This window comes from Anolis carolinensis, chromosome 2, assembly GCF_035594765.1.
Source record: "Anolis carolinensis isolate JA03-04 chromosome 2, rAnoCar3.1.pri, whole genome shotgun sequence".
NCBI classification, from domain to species: Eukaryota; Metazoa; Chordata; class Lepidosauria; order Squamata; family Dactyloidae; genus Anolis; species Anolis carolinensis.
Genome location: NC_085842.1, coordinates 148,470,149 through 148,491,336, shown reverse-complemented (window position 1 = coordinate 148,491,336; position 21,188 = coordinate 148,470,149). Strand labels below are relative to the sequence as shown.

General features: G+C 39.2%; 1 protein-coding gene across 2 annotated transcripts in view; it reads right to left on the bottom strand.

Annotated features, from left to right (window-relative positions):
- The window catches only part of ccdc40 (coiled-coil domain 40 molecular ruler complex subunit), a 28,134-nt gene extending 11,903 nt beyond the window's left edge, over positions 1-16,231 (bottom strand). Inside the window, exons 1-13 of one of the 2 annotated variants that reach the window (XM_062970799.1) lie at positions 16,089-16,231; positions 13,962-14,025; positions 12,807-13,236; positions 12,643-12,770; positions 9,358-9,484; positions 8,092-8,279; positions 5,338-5,421; positions 5,028-5,247; positions 3,891-4,048; positions 2,548-2,670; positions 1,669-1,790; positions 914-1,157; positions 609-791 (exon numbers count right to left, since the gene is read on the bottom strand). In XM_062970799.1, the coding sequence (XP_062826869.1) occupies positions 609-791; positions 914-1,157; positions 1,669-1,790; positions 2,548-2,670; positions 3,891-4,048; positions 5,028-5,247; positions 5,338-5,421; positions 8,092-8,279; positions 9,358-9,484; positions 12,643-12,770; positions 12,807-13,236; positions 13,962-14,025; positions 16,089-16,105 (2,088 nt within the window). In that variant the 5' untranslated portion in view covers positions 16,106-16,231. Of the gene's footprint in view, positions 1-608; positions 792-913; positions 1,158-1,668; positions 1,791-2,547; positions 2,671-3,890; positions 4,049-5,027; positions 5,248-5,337; positions 5,422-8,091; positions 8,280-9,357; positions 9,485-12,642; positions 13,237-13,961; positions 14,026-16,088 lie in introns of both variants that reach the window. The other variant, XM_008104160.3, reaches the window with a different exon arrangement.
- Between the last annotated feature and the right edge of the window lie 4,957 nt (positions 16,232-21,188).

Below are 21,188 nucleotides of genomic sequence, written 5' to 3'. Positions count from 1 at the left end.
GTTATGCAAAACAAGAACTGTATTACAAAAAAGCATAATTTTTTACTTGCTTTTTCCTTTGCATCAATTGTTTTTTTCTTACCTCCCTAAAAGCTAGATTCCCTTGAACATCATCTGAATAGCAGTCCAAAGTTAAATATTAAATTGAGATTATTGTCTGTAGAATAATTTTCACAGGGTAATAAATACTTTTAAGTTTATGTATAATATAAAAACTAAGATCCTAATCACAATCATATATACAATGCAGTATTTGCTATCAATTTCTATGTGGTACATATTCCCTTCATTCTTCAAGAAAGAGCAAAATGAACACTATACTTATAATGGTGTGTCTGTTTAATCAAACATCAGAAATCCAAAGGCAAACTTGGCATGGCCCTGAACTGATGGAATGATTTTGTGTCTTTAATAAGTGCCTAACAGCATTTGTTCGTGCTTTTAGATTGATCCTAGGGTTTCCAAAACCCATATTGAACTAAGATGCTAAGTAGTCTTTTAAATCCTTTTAAGAACCAATACTCAATGCAAAAATATACACAGAATCCTGTCAACATCCATTCAACCTCATTTCTATCCATCCCCACAGCTGTAGGTGCTATACATACCAAAGCCATCAGTTGGTCTTGAAGTTTAACACCTAGTTGTAGATAATATCTTGCTGCTTTGTTAGACATCAGGTGATCCTGAAGCTTGGATATGATCTCATTCTCGAGTTCTTGCTTGGTTTCTGATCCCTTCTCGATCTCTTTTCGAAGAATCGCCAACTCTTTCGTGCGAGAAGCTTGATCCTGGAAAGAGAAGAAAAAGTACAAAGAGTTATAAACAGGTCTCTTGTTGGAGGAGGATGAAAGCCCTACTAAGTAGAAGCCGATGGAAAAAACCCACTGTGGAACCACTGAGGGAATCTCACCATATTGGCCCGAATGAGGGCTTGCTCTGTCTCCTGAAGGGCACGGGTGTAAGTCCCAAACTCCACTTTCATGGCATCCTGTTTAGCCAGGCATTGGGAAATCAGCTTCCTGCTTGTGTTGCCATCATTCTCTGCGCGGTTTAAGAGAGAAGCCAAGAGCTCGTTTCTCTCCTCCTCCTTGGTGATGGACTTCTTGTAGACTTCAATTTCAATCTCCAATGCCTTGAGCTTGTGTCTGGATTCTCTGCAGAAGTAGAATGAGAAAAAAATAATTAACCCCGAGCCACTCAGCTTTCCTTCAAATGTAATTACCATGGGATAGATGCAGGATATGTGTAAAAGAGACAGGAATGACAGGAATGAATGTGTGTGTATGCATCTTTATATGTGAATGAAAACAATAATTCTGCCATCGTAGTTTATCATGTATAAAAAAAGACTTACTATGAACAAAGACATCCTCTGCAAGTAATATAATTTTGATTTGTACTTCATGAATATAAATCCCTATTTGAATTATGGGCTGTTTAATAGCTAGATATAGCTATAGGACAGCTGTGTCATCTGAAGGGACATTCCATTTGGGGAGTCTTGTTCCCAGTAACTGTTCTGATTTGCTGATAATCATTTTGTACTTCATTTTCTTCAAATGGGGAAGATATGTTCAAAATGCCTTCATAAATTATGAAGCCCTTTATCTAATTCAGCAGCAAGGCCAGCCCCCAAAATAATATTTGTTTATACAAACTACTTACAGCAAAGCCGCTTGCATAGCAGCATAAGCTTCATCTCGGTGCTTCATCCCAGTCAAGCTCCCAGCCCAGTTACGCAAGAGCTGCTTTTTTTCCAACTGAATGGCTTGTATCTCTGTAATTGCCTGCAAAGACAAAGTGGTGAAATGTTATACTTTGCAGGGCAATGATATTCCAGTCCCTTTTCAATCATACTACATACTATCCATTCCCATGAAGTACAGTAGCAGTGTTGCATATCCTGATTCTTAACCTTTATTTTCTTGATCTTTTTTTTTTTGCTGATTTCACAAACTCTGGAATGAAAAAAATTGAAAAACAGAGTCAGCCATACCAAAAAGTGGTAAAAAATTGAGGACTGTGTATATAATTGGATAGCCAGCTTCTAAAATCACTTTGTCCCAGTGATTAACCATGCACTTTGATATGAACCTATTTGGAATTACTTCAGTGGAGCATATTTCCAGACTACTGCATGGATTGTTACCTACATGCCAGCTTCTAAGGCAAAAGCTCTAAACAGATAAAATAAAAGAATAAACCATATTCTGCGTGTGTATATTAAAAGTGCCTTCTGAAAATACATTAACAAGATTTTTGGAGCAAGGAAACTGTTTCAACTGTTCAGGAAGAGATTTTTGCTGATTTCATGTATTTTATTATGTTTTTGTGTTTTTAGCATTACAATTTTAATGCTATTTGCATGTGGTATTGCTTTTTACATAGATTCTTAGTTACCCTGGCCTCTTTGTAAGAAAGAGAAAAACATATGCGAGCAAACAAGTCAGGATAGTTAAGTTGATAAAACCAGTACATACAGAGAATTTTAAAAGAGTGTTACACTTTTTCATACAAAAACCAGGAAATGGCCTGACTTCTTACCTCTGCCACTTCTTTCCGTGTAATGTTTGTGTCTTCAGACTGTGCCATGTATTGTGCTTCATAGAGAGCTATCTGCTCCTCCAACTCATTGACCCTCTTTGTTAAGCGATCTACATGAAGGTCCTAAGACATTAGAGAAAACATGCATGATAATTGGACCAATTTCCCCCCTGCTTTTTTCCTGTGCAATGCACTTTTCCCGGGCAATGTGAGAATAACCACATCAAAGGAGTATTATTTTTCCCCACATCTATGCTAATAGATTATTATTATCACATTCAGCATCAAGCATCTAATTATTTTCTTATTTTGTAGTTCATTTCCCCATAGACTCACAGAATCACAGAAAAGACCACAGTAGCCACCCAGTCCGACCCCATTCTGCCATGCAGGTACACAAAATCAAAGCACCCCTGGCAGATGGCCATCTGGCCTCTGTTTAAAAACCTGGAGAGAACGAGATTCCACTACACTCCAGGGTAACCTACTCTATTGTTGAACAGGTCTAGCCTTCAGGAAGTTTTTCCTAATTAGGTGCAATCTGAATCCATTGCTCCATTATGTCCTAGTCTCCAGAACAACAGGAAAAAAAATGTTTGCCCCCTCCTCAATGTGACATCCTTTCAAATATTTAAACATGGGTATCATGTCCCCTCTCAACCTCCTCTTCTCCAAGCTAAACACACCCAGCTCCCTCAGCTTTTACTCAGGGGGTCTCCTGTATGACTCTGAGAATCTTTTGTCTGATGGAGAAACCAACAGAATGTTGAAAGCTTGCCAAATGTGTTTTGTGCATTTTAGCTGGTCAATAAAGATGTTGCTGTTTTGTGAATTTTGTCTTTTATTTTGCTGCATGGCCTAAAATGGCTACCCCTAAATATATTTCTTGGATTTAAAGGTATCAAATTTAGCCATAGCAGCAAAATCCTAAAAAAATAAATAAATAGAGAACTAAGAACTAGGACTTCATTTTTTTGAGGTTTCTACCTCCAACAAAAGTAAACCTGATTCTTTTGGGCTATAATTGGCTGAGTGTTTCCAATAAAGTAATGAAAGATTTTCCCAGCTGTAGCAGTGAGACTTCTTGAAAGATTAAATATTCTCTGCCTAAGAAAGGGGCCTGTTCGTTTTGAAAAGACAGGCATTCTGAATTCCCAGGGACGATATTTTACTGCTGGAGCTGTTCTCAGAGTAAGGAACAAAATGACAGGAGTGGGAAGTGAGAGTCAACAGAAGATGAGTTCTGGCAAGGATTGAGCGGCAATCTTTCTTGCCAGGGATTCTTGAGGAAGGAGACCTGGTGAGAAACAGAGAGGATAATTCACAGTACTATTGCTAAGTACCTGTTTTTGTTTTTCGATTTCTGCATGCATTCTTTCCATATCAGCTTTATTCACTATTCTTTTCATCACAGCCATATCATCACGGACATCTTTGTCCATGTTCTGCATGTAAAACAGGCGCATGGACAGCTTTTCTATCTCTGTCTGCATGGCTGAAACTGAGAAAACCAACAGGGAAAATTTATTTCTACAGCTTGTGTCAAAACCACAATGAGGAGGCAACATTATTCACATACTGAATCATATCCAATACTAAAAATACCCCAATCTATGCCAATATAAACTTTTCTTTACTCTGAAAACTTAGTATATCATTTAAACTAATCACAAACATACATGTTCCAATGTTGCACCATTTCAATTGGGTAATTATTCATAATGTTAAGCAGAAATGGGGAACATTGCACAATGCACATTTTTTCCATGACCAATCATGTATTTAAGAGTTCAGCGGGTAGTTATAGGTGGCAAGGCATTCCATGCAGCAAGTGAGTAGGTTGGCAGAAGCAAGAGTGGATCTCTCGATTCTTCCACCACCAACCTACTTGATTTCCATGAAGGTCCCAGAAGAAGGGAAGCTCTTTTGTCTGTCACTTGCACAGAAGTATAGCCAGCTGGTAGAGAAATGATGGATTCCTCCCACAACAACCTGCTTTATACAAAGCAACCTACTTAAGAGGCTAGTAATATGGATTGCATTGTCTTCACAGTTATAAGTTTAAACATTTGCTGATTTAAAATAAAAATTGATGTCCTTGTGATATTGAATTGTGAGTCTAATATCATTTTCTGCATTCATAGAATTTGACTGCAGAAATATGCACAAATATCTGGGTAGTTTTTATGTTAGCTACTCATTCCTTGGTTCCACAAATTAACACAGTAACCACAAACACATTGCAACAAAACAAAAATATCGTAATATCATGACTATCAATCACAGCTGCATATATATGGCCCAGTAATAATTCTGTAATTAAGATCTTAGCTTTTAAAGAGCCATGACTCATGTTCACAATCAGCTCTTTTATCATAATGGTTTATTTAGTCAACCCTTGGTTTCTGAATAGAGTGCTTAAGCTTGTCAAACAATATGAAAAGAATGAGGAAAACCCTAGAGGTTCAGAAGCATATCACCTCTTTTGCGTTCATCCTCAGTGCTTTCACATGCTGCCTTGTATGTCTTCCTGAGATCATGCAACTCTTCCTCCAGTTGCCGGCGTGCCATGGCAATCTGGGAATGGCAGTTGTGGTTCTTCTCCAGTTCCATCTGCAGCCTGGCCAGTTGCTGCTGGACTCCATACAAGATCACTCCAAGGTTCTCTCTCTCCCCCTTCCCATGCTTTATGGATGCTGTCTACAGATACAAAGTGGAGGAAATGAGCCACCATATACCAATACAAGAACAGACAAGAACAGAGAGCAAATCTGAAGAAAGACATCCTACCAGTTCACAAACTTCATCAGTCAGTTTTCCTATCTGCTTATTGAGGTAGGCCTTCAGAGCACTTTGGAATCTTTTCATCAATGGCTAAGGAAAGAAATAAGACCACATAAACACAATTGCATCACTTGAGGAAACAGCATCCATCCTTCAATAATCCCTGTGGTTTGAATAAAGATTAATAAAGATAAAAACATTACAAAATACTAAACAAAAAGGAGAACTTGCCCTCCTGGTAATAAAACTGTACCAAGAAGCAGCTATATTGAATTGGTTAAAAGAATGGAGCCATCTTGAAAATAAAAGCCTCATAGTTCTTGAAGGAGCAGATTTAAAATTTGGCTTACATGCATACCTAATTTATATAAAAATGGCAGAAGACCCAAGCTTTAATAAACACCCAATTATGAAAATTCCGATGAGAACTTAGAAAAAGCACAAAAGAAATATTTATTACAAAAATACCACAATGGACTTTGATTTAGGAAGCCTTTAAGCAAAGTGGAAATCCCAAGGGTAACAGAAGATGATTAACCTATGCAGAGTTACTCAAGAAGACCATGAGGCAATCTCCGGCTAAAAACAAGGACAGAAATAAACCAACAAGGCTACAACCTGAACTGGTTTGCATTTACACAACTACACCATCAATATCAAAAGGACATACACATAGGATTTGAGGAAGAAAAGACCGATTTCAACAAAACATTACAAATAAAAAATAAACAACTATGCCAAATCTACACCCTAATGCTAAATTTATACATGGAAGATGAATATTTCAAAAAATGTATGCTAAAATGGGCCAAAAATACTGGCCATATGATTAGCCTAGATGAGTGGGAATGCCTCTGGAAATAAAAATTGTTGGAAAACCTTTACAAAATGTTCTATCAATATTACACGACACCTTCAAAAATACAGCCACAATTGAAAAATATCTGTTGGAAATGTAAACAAGCAAGGGGATCATTTTTTCATATGTAGTGGTCCCGCAAAAAGGCAAACATATTTCAGATTGAGATCTATAAAACTACAGAAAAAAAATATTAAAACTAAAAATACCCAAGCATTCAAAGGCATTCCTACTAGGCAAAACAGATAGATCATTTCTGAAGACATAAGACAGATTTTACATTCTGATGGCAACTGCAGCAAGAATTGTGTATGCGCAGATGAGGAAACTAGAAGAAATGCCAAAAATGGGAGAATAGATAGTAAAAGTAGCTGAAAGAAGGAAATAATTTGAACTTATGACAAAGAACCGACAGACTTAGACTGTGACATGGAATGCGCCTTTGAATGTTTTAATATGGATGTTTTAACTTAATTAATTTAATGCATTATTTTTGTTGTATTGTAACTGTTTCATATACTTTGCTTTTATATCTGCTTGTAAGCCGCCCTGAGTCACCCCTTGGGGGTGAGAAGGGCGGGATAGAAATGCTGTAATAAATAATATATAAATAAATAAATAATTGTTCGGCAGGAATCCTGCAGACACCTATCCGGAAGTAAGTCTCATTCGATACAACAGTATTTAAGAATATACATACATAAGGTTTCACTGTCTGAATCATTTCACATGGAGATTTAGAATGGTTTAACCACTTGGATGAAGAGGAAACAATGGAAAACAGAAGGGAGAGGAATCAGAAATACAGTGTTCTCTCACTTATCGCAGGGGTTAGGTTCCAGGACCCCCCGCAATAAGTGAAAATCCGCGAAGTAGGGACACTATATTTATTTTATTATTTATACATTATTTTAGTAGTTATACACTATTTTAAGTCTTTATCAACCAATCGTGTGTTGATAAATCACCTCCTTCTCCTCCACTTGGGCTCCTTTTCTCTCCCTATGGTTTCTCCTTCCTCCCTTCCTTAGGTTGTAAATTGTAATTTTTTATTATTTATAATAGTCTTTTAGAGTTGATTGAAAATCTGCAACACAGCGAATCTGCGAAAAGTGAACTGTGAAGTAGTGAGGGAACACTGTACATAGGTGAGACTGGATCAGAATGGAATATAAGTGAGAAAGAGAAGCAGGTCATAGGGCAAAAGGCAGTCTAGCATGACAATTGGGAGATTAGTAAATAAAGCAGTGCCAAGTGGGGAGATATTGGGGAGAGAACTAATTCTAAGTTCACAATTAGAATAGGCCTAATGAAGCAATGGGACATATAAGTGTTGATTTAATAAATCCCATTGGTCTATTTTAATTTTAATTTAATTTACTAACAATTGATTACTCCTGTGATTTTGGTAAAGAATGTGCATTCCCTAAAATATTTATATCTCAGGAATTCCTATTGTATCAGAGAATTCAATTAAAACATGAGATGCTCAAAACAATAAAACCCAGATGTTTGTGATGCTGGCAGGGCTATGTCAAGTCATCTTAGAAACTTAGAATTCATCCAGGAAAAAGGAGCTATGTTGTAATAACTGACAGCCTGAACTTATCAATATGGGACGAATCTACTCATACCAGCTGTTTGCTCTTTTCAGCTATGATCTTTTTCTCATCTCATTGCTAATACCATGAAATCTTGTAAATCAAACTCTCCCTGAAAACTAATACACCCAATGAGAATAATGTGCTGTTAAAGAAAACACCAATATTACCCACCCCCAACCACTTAATGTAAAAATATGAGTATATCTGCATTATCTGGTGACTGATAGCTCTATTTGATTTCAATTTTCTGTCTATGTGTTTGCATCATAATTTCCCTAAGTGTTACATTTTTCTTACATGTTCTGGATCCAACACAACCAACTGGGTTTCTTCCTCTGCCTCACCGCCACCAAGTTCTCTGTCAGTAACCTGCAATCTATCTTCATTGCCATGGTCTTCCATGGGGCTAAAAGAACCAAACTGTAGAGACGAAGGCTGAAAAGCAGATCCAGAATAGGAAGGAACAGCAACTGATAATGTAGCACCTGTTTTTGGAGTAGAGTTGTATGGCATCAGAAAAAACTCAAGGCAACAAAGAGTGCTTTTTGTGGAAGAAACATATTGAAGGGATTTTATTTCTTATAACACCACAAAATCATGGAATGCATGAAATTTAAATAATAAGGAATAAAAGACTTTTGTGATGCCCCCCCCCCCCACAGATGTAACTGGGTTGCAAGTATTACCAGCTTCAATAAATCCATCGTAAGTGTGAAGAGATAATGGCATCTGCAGCTCAAAAATATCTAAAGAGTCATACATTCTCAATTCTTGGTTTAATAGACAGAATTCTCATACCAGATTTTTTAAATGTTGATTCTGATACTCTGCTCTTCTGTGGGAAGGAGTATGGACAGAATCTAAAATTTTCATTGAATAATGACTTGAAAAATGTTTGTAAGATGATGCATAGAGGATGATTGACACCAGGAAGGCTTTCTAAGATGCATAAAAGTAGCTCTAGTGAGTGTTGGAAATGTGGGGAAAACGTTGATGCATTTTATTATATGTGATGTTCATGTAAAGGCCCAGAAATACTGGGTGCAAATACATCTGATTCTAGAAGAAACTGTCAATGTTGAATTTGAGATGAATTCTATTTGGTAGGGTTGTTAGATGATCGACTGAAGAGAAAATATGGAAGACTATGACCACAGCAGCAAAGATGGGGTCAAAACTTTACTTTTTATTAATTAGAAGGGTATCCTCTTAGGAAGAACAAAGCCTTTATTAAAATGGGGGGGGGGGGGTGTGTCTGGGAAGGTCCAGCAGCCACACTTTGCCCACCTTGGCTAAGAAACGCATGCAGTTGTGGCCACAACTGGAACAGTGTCCATCTTGGTACATTTATTACTCTCTTGCTCTATTCTCTATTTGCAGAGAATGAATGGCAAATAACTGAATGGCCCAAAACTTGTTCAAATAATGATAACATTGATGAGGCAGCACATTATGGTGGAAAATGCAGGAATTGATTTCACATTGGCATCAAACAGAGTTTATGTGAGAGATTACTATACTAGTGGGAAGGAGAGTCACCTTCTACAAAACAACACCCCATACCTGATGTCGCACGTTGCTCGGGAATTTCAAACCTCAAGCTGCTGGCTGTTGAGGATGCAGAGGAAGACATTGCCTCACTGTACAGTCTTGAAGGCAAGCTGCCGGTGTCTGCTAATATTTCGGAAACCTGTTCATGAAACAAAGATAACTGTCAGAAGAGCACTGCCAAAAGCTGTTGTGCAATTCTATAAGAATGTGTTATACACTAAATACACTGGAAAGTGGTTCCCATACTATAAGTTGCGCAGACAACCTTTGAAACTCTTCTGTACAGCATTTTGATGGAATACTTACTTCTGGTTCCAAGGACTGTACACGAATGGTTTGAAACATGTTACAAACGCATAATGACTTAGTAAAAGGTAAACTGAAGGAGAACAATCTCCTTTCTAGTCCAGTACTCTGTTCTTACAATGGGAGTACACAGCAGATCATGAAGGCAGCAACATCCACCATCTATGCCTTAGCAAGAGATGTAAAAGGGCATCCTACCTAGGACTTCATATACACCTATCATGATTAGAAATCATTAACAGCTTTATTTATCATGGATTTGCCTCATCCATTCGTTAAAGCCATCAAAATAGGAAGCTATCACTGGATCGTGTGTAAACAAGTAAGTGGTCTGTGAAGACGTATTTTTGTCCATCCATAAATAGATGCTACTCAACTTGAGTAAATGACACAGACACTGATGTTATAAGATAAAAGTTTTTGTTATCCACTTTCTGTACAGTACAGGTATATCCACAGACCTTTAACACAAATTCTATCCCTTCTTAGTCAGCTTTTCCTCCAAAAACTAAACTACAATTATTAATATAAATCCCAACAACAACCAAAATAACAGCATGTGCTTGTAGCACACACAGATGAAACCGAGTGATTCTTAGCTTTATTGCACCTGGGTAATAACAACCAGATAGCTTTTGCATTAAAAACCACCATAGGGTTTAAACTTGTAGGCATGTATAAAGAAGCTGTAAAACGTGTTTGTGGTTATAGTTAACTGCAATGGTATTCTATAAAAATAATACATTTCAGCTGAAAAACTGCACAAAAATTTACAGATAGCCATTTTATGTCAAACCTCCTACCTCTGATGGTATCACTTGATGTGGTTGACAACCTTTAGTGATGCCATTGTACAGGTAAAGGTAAAGGTTTTCCCCTGACATTAAGTCTAGTTGTGTCCGACTCTAGGGGGTAGTGCTCATCTCCATTTCTAAGCCAAAGAGCCGGTGTTGTCCGTAGACACCTCCAAGGTCATGTGGCCAGCATGACTGCATGGAGCGCTGTTACCAAAGATACATATTGATTTACTCACATGTTTTCGAATTGCTAGGTTGGCAGAAGCTGCGGCTAACAGCAGAAGCTCACCCCACTCCCCAGATTCGAACCACTAACCAAATTCAACAGCTCAGCAATTTAACCCACTGCACCACAGGGGGCCATTGTATAGCTCTCCTCAAAATAGTTTGTCTTCAATAAACTTCTTTTGTGCAAGTTTGAACTCCTTTTTTGTTCTCCTTGCTAGTGAAAGACTTTAATTTCTTTCCGTTCTCTAATTATCTTCCTGACAATATTTAAAACCATACTGATGACCTCTTAGATGTGGTTCTACCTTTCCTGGCCTATAGTCCATATTTTAGCTGATATTTTGTCATCTGCATTTATCCTTATTGAGTTCTCCTTTTAATTTTCTTTCCATCATTGTGCATAAATATTCTTTTTTTTGCACGGGGGCGGGGGGGGGGGGGGGGGACGGACCTGACTACCATGTGTGGTCCCTGTTTCCAGTTGGTACCCTGTTTCCAGTTTGTTATCTAGACATTTTACCTATTTGTTATTAAATGTATAGGAATTTATTACATCTGTGTGAGGGTAACTGGAGTCATTCATCACTATTATTTATTTATGGCTCTTTTATCCCGCTTTTCTCAACCCCGGAGGGGGCTCAAGGCAGCTTCACAACATAGGCAATGCCTTTAAAAACATAGTATAATAAAAACAACCGCACCATTAAAACAGTTAAAAGTATTTGAATCCATACAAGTTAAATCATTAGATCCATTAGGCCTTTCCATAAGTCAACTACATAACTTTCTCCTCTAGATGTGCTTGTGTGTGTGTGTGTGCACATGTCTTTAAGTCACCTGCCAACATATGGTAACTCAAGGGAATTGATTTTCCAGTTTTTTCTGCTAAAATATAGTTGACAGCACTTCATATTTGTGGGTGGTCTCCCATCCTAGTACTAAATAAGTCTGGCTTCCAAGATTAGATGAGATCTTCATGGTATTTCGGCTGCTGCATTTCCCTAAGTTCTTTATCTGTCCCAAGATCACCCTTGGGACAGATAAATTCAATAGCATGACAATAATACTCAACTATGTTTGGAGCTTCATACTGGTGTCCAACATATTCTACAGCCTATAAACCATTTATCTAAGGAGGAAACACTTCCAGGATGTTGATATTTCCCTATTTCAACATAATATTTTGCTATGGTATATTGTTGATTTCTCTTATCTACTACTTGATGATTATCAAAAAGAATTGTGGCACTGTATATATTTGTGATTTATTTAAATCAAATATTATTCCTCTTTTATATTTTTGTTTTTATTTTAATTAAGGAGTCTTATTTTTTCACATTGTGTCAAGCCATGTTCTCCATTCCTTCCTCTGAGGCAACCACTAGAGGGAGATAGGAGCTATAACACAAGTCTTAAATGCATGGCCCGCAGGCTGAATGTCGTTTTATGTGGCCTACAAGGTCCGGAAGGAGCCCCGGTGGCAAAGTGCGTTAAAGCGCTAATACCGCTCCGGCGGGAAGGTAACGGCGCTCCATGCAGTCATGCCGCCCACATGACCTTGGAGGTGTCTACGGACAACGTCGGCTCTTCGGCTTAGAAATGGAGATGTGCACCAACCCCCAGAGTCAGACATGACTGGACTTAACGTCAGGGGAAACCTTTACCTTTACCTTACAAGGTCCGGACACATTTCAGAACTTGTAGCATTTTTAATGGTTATGCTTGCATTTCATTTTGTATTTGTTGATTTGTGGATGAGGATGGAGTGTGATATGGTGTCTCAAGATTATTTAACAATATGTTGAGGAGTATGTACATTTAGTCTTCCAATTACAAATGGCCCTTTGAAGGCAACCAAAAGGCTGGTGTGGCCCTCGGTGAAAATGAGTTTGACACCCTGAGCTACAGCATTACATTACATCTACCTGTGAATCCACACCCCTGAACATCATTCAGTGTCACTGACCTGCCCAAAGGGGGATTCTCTGTATTCATAAATGTCCGGTCTTGGCACGCTGAGGGTCTTGCCCAACAATCTCTCTTCCCCAAACACTGCATGAACAACTGGTGGCCCTTTCTCTGTGGGCATTGCAGGTACAACTGGTGGCCCTTCCTCTGGAGGCATTGAAGGAACAACTGTTGGCCCTTCCTCTGTAGGCACTGAAGAGATAACTGGTGGCTCTTCCTCCGTGGGCATCGCAGGAACAAATTCTGCCCCTTCCTCTGTGGTTGCAGCAGCAACAACTACTGCTTCTTCCCCTATGGCCTTTTCAGGAGCAGCCTCTAACCCTTCCTCCATGGCTGCTGCAACAGGAACTGTTGCTTCTTCTTCTGTGCCTGTAGCAGATGCAACTCCTGCTCTTTCCTCCATGGTTGCTTCAAAAGAAATAGCTGCCTCTTCCTCTGCATCTGCTGCAGGAGCAACTGCTGTTGCTTCCTCTGTGGCCATTGCAGGAATGGCCTCTGTCTCTTCCTCCACAATGGCCACTCGAGTACTTTTTTCTCCTTCCTCTGTGGGGGCATTTCCTGCATCTTCCTCATTGGCAATAATATCTTCTGGCTGCAATTAACATAACAAACCACCTGTCATTATACTAGCTCACCGTTCATTATACTAGAACAAATTGTTTTGTTTTACCCAAGCCAAATGTTCATTTTTTATAATTGAACAACATGCTTAATGTTAATAACATTGCCCCTTTTGAATTAAGTCTGAGAAGAGCTGTGAATCAAGTTACTTTCATTTAGCTTTATACTATCTTGTAGCATTTCCTTTGGGAAAGATTATGTATCACTGCCCTTCATTTTAAGGTACCCTGAAAAAACAAGGGATGTGTAATGAAAAACAACAGAATAACAGGGGGGAACCATAAAAATACTGCTGGTGCTACAGCAGATTCGGTATATCATGTATTGAATTGCACAGAGAAGTATTTCATTAATCGCATTATTTTATTAACACTATTATTTGTAAATTTACATGATCATTCCTCAGCTGAAGAATCATACATACTTACCTCAGCAGGTGGTGCTGTGCCTGTTTCATTATCTTGATCTGAATTGGTGTCTAGAATCAGCAGAATCTACTTCCCATTTGTACTTCACATCTGCCACATCTTTAATATTTGCAACATATTAAAATACCCCCCACTGAGACTCTCTATCTCTCCTTTCTCTATTAATATGTAAATGTATGTTCATATAAAAATATCCAATGACACCAGTAAGCTCCTCAGTTCAATTTCAGTATCATCTTAATTCATTAGACCATCATGTTTACATTACCGCTTCATCTTCTGCAAGCAACTCTTTCTTCTCATCTTTAATTTCACCATGTTCTGGTGCAGCACTGCATTTGAAATTGAAAGGAAGAAATGTTTTAGCACCATAAAAGAATATATTCATATTTTGATGTGATTTATGCCAATTTGCAAGGCAAAGCTAATTTGCAAGACAAGGCACTGGAATGAGATATCTATATCCACATTTTAAAACAAAATCAAGTGGATATATATCAGCATTATAGATGTATAAAAAAAGCTTAAGAACACTTAAAAGATAAAACATGACACAAATGCCAATCTTTGTTGTTACATGCCATTAAATCAGCCTTATTCAATGGCAACTCTGTAATGAGAGAGCTCCAATAGACACTGATATTAACTGTCCTGCTCAAGTCTTACAGACCTAGGCTGTGGATTCATTGATTAAGATGGTACCCCTATAATGTGGTCCCCCTTCTTCCCACTGCCATCAGGTTTACCATGGATTATCGTCTTTTCTAATGAGTCGTGTCATCTTACACTATGGGAAAAGTCTTTAATAATATCTTTTAAATAAAGTTTTAATTCTTGGTGGACAAGAAAAAATGACAAGTAAAGAATTAAGAGCTATGTGGGCAACTACAACCTCCAGATGTTTGCAGACTACAAAAATTCTGCCCCGCTGCTTATGCTGGTTAGAGATAATGTATGCTATGGTCTGACAGCAGGTACAATGACAGAGTTGCCAATCTCTGTGTTTAAATAATACATGTGCTCTTTCAATGAGAGATAAGCAGTAGATTCTTGCATTGAATCCAGAGGTCAGAGACTGGATCTACACTGTCCTATATTCTAGGATCTGATTCCAGATTCTTTTCTAATCCCAGATTATCTGGCAGTGTATACTCCTATAATTCAAATCCTGGGATATAGAGCAGTGTAGATCCAGCTAGAGGGAAATGCAGTGTAGGAGACCTAAAATATAATGCAAATAAACTACAGTAGAGTCTCACTTATCCAAGCCTCGCTTATCCAAGCTTCTGGATTATCCAAGCCATTTTTGTAGTCATTATTTTCAATATATCGTGATATTTTGGTACTAAATTCATAAATACAGTAGTTACAACATAAGATTACTGCAGATTGAACTACTTTTTTCTGTCAAATTTGTTGTATGACATGATGTTTGGGTGCTTAATTTGTAAAATCATAATGTAATTTTATGTTTAATAGGCTTTTCCTTAATCCCTCCTTATTATCCAAGATATTCACTTATCCAAGCTTCTGCCAGCCTGTTTAGCTTGGATAAGTGAGACTCTACTGTACAAGAATGTATACTGCCTGTGATTTGAGAAGGGAGAAAAATATACAATGTAGTTTGTTGAGAGGATAGTACTTCTAGAGAAAGAGACAGTCTTTAATTACATTGTTGCACAAACCAGGATGAAAATAGGGAGAATCCCAACGGAAGAGAACTGCAATGCCATACAATGCAAATTAATAATAAAAGTAATTATAATAACATGTGCCACGAATACCATTTGTCTGTGATAAAGAACTGGTGAGATCACAAGCCTTAAAAAGTTACAGAAAATGAACACGTAAAACTACTCTGGGACTTTTAAATTCAAACTGACAGAGTTTTGGAGCACAATACTCCTGATCTCTCAATCATGTTAAAAAACAAAGTATGGATCATCAGCAGAATCAACGAGAAGCAATTGGAAAAGCTGATACGTTGTGAAGATTCAAAGATCGTACTGGAAAAACTCTTTCAGGTCAGCAACCCAACCTTCAAGTCACTTAGTCCTCTACGCCATCTGGGGGCTCCAGCCATGGCAGTTAAAGGGGCGCCAAGCTGCATTCATTCTACAGTGAAGATGCACCCTAACGATGGGCCATGTGATCCTTCCCTTCCCTCTGAGGGCCCTTCCACACAGCCAGAATATGGAGGCAGAAAATCCCACATTTTCCGCTTTGAACTGGGTTACATGGCAGTGTGTAGTGAGATAACCCAGTTCAAAGCAGATATTGTGGGATGATCTGCCTTGATATTCTGGATTATATGGCTGTGTGGAAGGGCTCTAAGCCGCCCTTCCCTGGTCTGCAGGGGTCCCCAACCCTCCAGCTCCTTCTCCGGGTCACTCACTCGCCGCCGGGATCCATCCTCTCCCTTGTTGCTAGGCGACGCCGTCAACACTCCGGCCTTCCCTCCGCCTCCTTCTGTTCGGAAGGTACCAACGGGGAAGGAGGAAGGGGGGAGGACAAAGTTAGCCCAAACCATCGCTTCGGGGAGAAAGAGAGTAAGTCACGTTGAACGGTATGGAGTGGCGTTAGCTGGCAAAAAAACACAGAGATAAAAATGTAAGAGTGACACATCTCCAAAACGAAGTGGGACGAAATTTGAAAACAGTCTTTGGCCCCTTCCACACAGCTGAATAAAATCCCACATTTTCTACTTTGAACTGGAATATATGGCAGTGTGGACTCAAATAACCCAGTTCAAAGCAGATATTGTGGGATTTTCTGCCTTGATGTTCTAGGTTATATGACTGTGTGGGAGGGCTCTATGTCTGTATTTCTGTAAACACCTTGAAGCGGGCATTTGTTGTTGTTACTGGGTGCCTTCAAGTAGCGTCAAAACCTCACCACAGGTTCTCCTGGCAAGATTGGTTCAAAGGGGGCTTCTCCTTGCCTTCTTCTGAGGCTGAGAGTGTATGACTGAGCTCATGGCCGAATGGAGCTTCGAATCCTGGACTCCAGAGTTTTAGCCCAAGGGTGCATCGACACTGTAGAATTAACGCAGTTTGACACCGCTTTAACCACAGTGGCTTAATGCCATGGAATTCTGGGAGCTGTAATTTGGTTAGGCCCCGCCCATTATTTTATGACAGAGAAGGACCCAGACCTTGAGAAACTATTATCTATTCTATAATACTAATAGTATAATATACTGGTAGCTTATTATATATATTATGGTATAATAATATAGTACAATATAGTAATATATAATAATACTAGCTGTGCCCAGCCACGCGTTGCTGTGGCGAAGTATGGTGGTATGGGAAATAAAATATTGAGGAATTGGTGGTAGTTAAGGTAAAGGGTAAAGGCTTTTCCTTGATATTAAGTTCAGTCGTGTCTGACTCTGGGGGTTGGTGCTCATCTCCATTTCTAAGCCGAAGAGCTGGCGTTGTCCGTAGATTCCTCCAAGGTCATGTGGCCAGCATGACTGCATGGAGCACCGTTACATTCCCGCCGGAGCAGTACCTATTCATCTACTCTAATTTGCATGTTTTTGAACTTTAGGGTTGGAAGAAGGTGGGGCTAATAGTGGGGGCTCTGTCCGCTTCCCCTTGTTCAAACCTGTGACCTTTCGGTCCAGAAGTTTAGCAGCTCAGCACTTTAATATGCTGCGCCATCAGGGGATATTATTTTGTAAAGGTTGTGAATATACAACATTTCTGATTGGGTTTTTTTTGTCTGTTGGAGGCAAGTATGAATGCTGCAATTAGGGAAAATGATTAGCATGTAAAGGCCTTGCAGCTTTAAAGCCTGGCTGTTTCCTGCCTAAGTGAATTTTTTGTTGGGAGGTGTTTATTTATTTATTTCGTGTCAAAAGCATTGCATAACTAATACATTTTTAAAATGATGAAAAAATAGAGGAAATCACAAAACAACTAAATAGTTTTAGACCAAAAGCGGGCAACAGCAACTGCATTGTCCGTAGCTTTAAGCAACTCCTCCTCTGTACATGAGGTAGGACATTGTGGGTAAGCATACATATGCGGAGTTGTTTGTTCAGCTCCACAGTCACACAAGGTGGAGGATTCCTCCAGGTAGTGCCACCTCGCCAAGTTGTCTTTAGATCTGCCCACTCCGCTTCTGAGTCTGTTCAGGGACTTCCAAGTTGCCCATTCTTGGTTTGCCCCTGGAGGAAGACCCTCATGGGGGGCCATCCAGTTGGAATTGCCAGGTTTAGCTGCCCAGAGGGACACCCTTGCTGCTGCTGGAGGAACATCAAGAGGAGTGGTGGTTCTCATGAAGCCCTTCCTTGACTTGAGTCTGGTGGGAGGAGACTGATAGTCATGCAGCGGGTGGCTTTCACAATGTTCATCCTTATTTCTCTCACAGTTAGCAGCAACTTCCCGTCGCACGTCAAGAGGGGCAATGCCAGCTAACTTGTAGAGTTTATCAACAGATGTAGGTTTAAGGCATCCTGTGATTATTCTGCATGTTTCATTTAGTGCTATGTCCACTTGCTTCGCATGGGCAGACTTTTGCCAGACAGGACAGGAGGTGTTAGCTGGCCTGGATTGTTTTCTGTCTGGAATTCCCTTGTTTTCAGAGTGTTGTTGTTTGCAATAATTTTATGTGCTTCTACTATCTGTGGCCCTCAGAAAATAGAGGATTTGTCAGACTTTGGTGATGGGAATACTTTGTTGGGAGGTGTTAGCTGGCCCTGATTGTTTCCTGTGTGGAATTGCCCTGTTTTCAGAGTGCTTCCTTTCTAGAAGAATGCTTTCTTGGGAGGTGTTAGCTGGCCCTGACTGGAATTCCCAATTTCCCTGCTTTCAGAGTGTTGCTCTTTATTTACTGTCCTGGTTTTAGAGATTATATTGTTTTGTATTATTCTACCACAGTAATTATTTCATATTACAGTAGAATCTCACTTATCCAACATTCGTTTATCCAATGTTCTGGATTATCCAACGCAGTCTGCCTTTTAGTAGTCAATGTTTTTGTAGTCAGTGTTTTAAATTCATTGTGATTTTTGGTGGTAAATTTGTAAATACAGTAATTACTACATAGCATTACTGCGTATGTAACTATTTTTCTGTCAAATTGGTTGTATAACATGATGTTTTGGTGCTTAATTTGTATAATGATTACCTAATTTGATGTTTAATCGGCTTTTCCTGAATCCCTTCTTATTATCCAACATATTCACTTATCCGATGTTCTGCTGGCCTGTTTATGTTGGATAAGTGAGACTCTACTGTATATTTATAATCTTATATTATCTGCTTAGAACTGGATTATATGAGGCCCCTTCTACACAGCTGGATAAAATGCACACTCAAGTGGATTATATGGCAGTGTGGAGTCAAGATAATCCAGTTCAAAGCAGATAATATAAGATTATAAATGGGTTATATAGCTGTGTGGAAGGGCCTCGAGTCTACACTGCCCTATAATCCAGTTAAAATCTGATAATCTGTATTTTATAGGCAGTGTGGAAGAGGCCTAAGTGAGGCCTAACTCTGCCTGTCCCCTGGGGTGAGTGGGTTGCTAGGAGACCAAGTGGGCGGAGCTTAGCCTTCTAACTGGCAGCAATTGGATAAAAACAATTATTTCTCTCCCTCTAATTAGGACTTTATTTTTCTTTTCTTTTTGTTGTATCAACCTAGAGGCATGGATGAGGGGTTGTGCTGTCAATTTTCAAGGTTGTGGGATGTTTAGTTTTGTTGTTTTGTGCGCTGCCGTGATTCCATCACTCTTTTATATATAAAAATAATATATATATATAAAATAATATAAGAATAAAGATAATAATAATTGTATATTATCTATATATATAAAATGATAAAGTTGTTTGCGCAGTGACTATAACAACAAAACTAAACATCCCAGAAATACGAAATTTGGCAACACAATGCAAAAGGCTTGCCTCCAGGTTACAACAACACAACCACACCACAAAACCACAATCCAGACCCACAAAACTCACAACAACGCATCATGCGATAACAACACAACTAAACGCCCCAGAAATACAAAACTTGGCAACACAATGCAAAAGCCTTGCCTCCCAGTTGTAACAACACAACCACACCACAAAACCACACAGGACCCACAAAACTCACAACAACGCATCGTGACTATAACAACGCAACTAAACGCCCCAGAAATACGAAACTTGGCAACACAACGCAAAAGCCTTCCCTCCAGGTTGTAACAACACAACCACACCACAAAACCACAATCCGGACCCATAAAACTCACAACAACGCATCGTGACTATAACAACACAACTAAACGCCCCAGAAATACGAAACTTGGCACACAACTAAACGCCCCAGAAATATAAAACTTGACAACACAATGCAAAAGCCTTGCCTCCCGGTTGTAATAACACAACCACACCACAAAACCACAATCTGGACCCACAAAACTCACAACAATGCATCGTGACTATAACAACACAACTAAATGCCCCAGAAATACAAAACTTGGCACACAACTAAACGCCCCAGAAATATAAAACTTGACAACACAATGCAAAAGCCTTGCCTCCCAGTTGTAACAACACAAACACACCACAAAACCACACAGGACCCACAAAACTCACAACAACGCATCGTGACTATAACAACACAACTAAACGCCCCAGAAATACAAAACTTGGCAAAACAATGCAAAAGCCTTGCCTCCCAGTTGTAACAACACAACCACACCACAAAACCACACTGGACCCACAAAACTCACAACAACGCATCATGACTATAACAACACAACTAAACGCCCCAGAAATACAAAACTTGGCAACACAACACAAAAGCATTCCCTCCCGATTGTAACAACACAACCACACCACAAAACCACAATCCGGACCCACAAAACTCACAACAACGCCAACACTTCCCCAATCCCTACATTCACACTTGGCCTCCAAAAAAAACAATTACAATAATAACAATGACAACAACAATAACAATAAGAATCAACACCATCACAGGCAAGAAGCAGCCAGGCACTGAGGCTGAGAGGCCAGTCAGTGCTACACTGGGCCTCCAAAAAACAATACAGTAGCATCTAACTTATCCAACCTTCATGACCACTACAACAACAATAATAATAAACACCTTCACAGGCAAAACAAAAAAAGACTATTGTACCACAATGAAAATATAAACCGCACTCAGCAGAATCAGACATTGCAATTAACAACAAACCAAAGACAACAGGGATCTCAAGCAATTATCAATCAACACAAAAATTGAAGAAGGTAACAGACTTCAAATACTACTACTAATGTGAGTATAAAGAAGGGTGGAGGTCACAGCATAAATACAACCTAATGCAGACTGACCAACACCACCAGACTAAGCCACAGCAACGCGTGGCCGGGCACAGCTAGTATATTATATGTAATATTACTAATAATGTGTTGTCGAAGGCTTTCATGGCCGGAATCATGGGTTGCTGTGAGTTTTCCGAGTTGTATGGCCATGTTCCAAAAGCATTC